Source organism: Trichechus manatus, unplaced genomic scaffold (assembly GCF_000243295.1).
Source record: "Trichechus manatus latirostris isolate Lorelei unplaced genomic scaffold, TriManLat1.0 scaffold00112, whole genome shotgun sequence".
Lineage (NCBI taxonomy): Eukaryota > Metazoa > Chordata > Mammalia > Sirenia > Trichechidae > Trichechus > Trichechus manatus.
The window spans coordinates 50,852-51,925 of record NW_004444048.1 but is presented as its reverse complement, the minus strand read 5'-3'; the positions used below and the strand labels follow the sequence as shown (position 1 = coordinate 51,925).

The 1,074-nt window shown below is 33.5% G+C and overlaps 1 protein-coding gene across 1 annotated transcript in view; it reads left to right on the top strand.

Moving 5' to 3' along the window:
• Nucleotides 1-1,074, top strand: part of C2CD5 (C2 calcium dependent domain containing 5) — a 101,334-nt gene that overhangs the window by 66,762 nt on the left and 33,498 nt on the right. Inside the window, 2 exon segments of the mRNA XM_023738097.1 lie at nt 807-834; nt 896-1,074. Of these exon segments, the coding sequence (XP_023593865.1) occupies nt 807-834; nt 896-1,074 (207 nt within the window).

The following is a 1,074-nucleotide window of genomic DNA, read 5'->3' as shown; positions in this document are numbered from 1 at the left end:
CTACAGAAAGCGTGTATTATAGTAGCAGTAGTATGAATTTCCTTTCTAATTTGTCAGCTTGGCCAAGATTCAACTTCTAAAGAGTTGCTTTAGATTAGGGAGATTTTGAGAACCCACATCTTCCCATAGCCCTAGAAGATGTGGCTGGATGAAACTCTGGCATTCTCCCCGGAGCTTCCTTCTGTCTCCATTCCTGTTCTGAGTTCCTCAATTTAGTGAATAAAAGAAGGCTAGTGAAGCGCCTTAATTATACTGAAATCAATCCTGGACAGCAGGTTACAGCAAACATTTTACAATGAGTGAGGGTTTGTGGGTGGTTTGTGGATTGTGTGTCATAGTGTGCTGTTTATGGAAACATACAGGTGTTTTGGTTTTCAGAAATGTTGAAACGGTCTCTGATAATTTGAAATTTTGGAGTATACCTATTTTTGACTTCCTTTTTTTTTTTCTTTTCAGATTTGTTTTTTTACATCTTTTTTTTTTTTTTTTTTTTTTCAAATTGTTAATGTGTCCAGTTTGTAAAAACATTTTTCTTAGGATTTTTTTTGTGATTATATTTGTCTTAAATTTGTTAACCGGTAGGAAAATGTCATCTTTATTGTCCAACCATTGTATGCTTTCACCAGTATTTCTGCAGATGTCTAAAACTTTCATATAGAAAAATCTTTGTGATAATAGTGGTTTTTGTCAGGTGGTAAGTCATCAAACAAATGAGTTGTACAAAATGACTTTCTACTTACATCAACCTTTTCTCTTATAGGAAAGTGTATGATTCTGATTTCATGCTCATTTGTAATTCTTATCAGCCATAGTGGTACTTTAGAGTCTACTGTGGTAAATGTATGTATAGCACTTTACTGTATATGTGATAATTTGTTTTTGAAAAAATGCATAGATTTTCTTAAGAATCCCTTTTTTTTTTTGTATTTATAGGCTAGAAGAAAATTTGCCTGCAGGCTGTGGATTTTGCCACATACCATATGATGAACTGAATATGCCATTTCCAGCTCATCTGACATATTGCTATAACTGTAGGAAACAAAAAGTTCCCGATGTCCTCTTTACAACTATAGA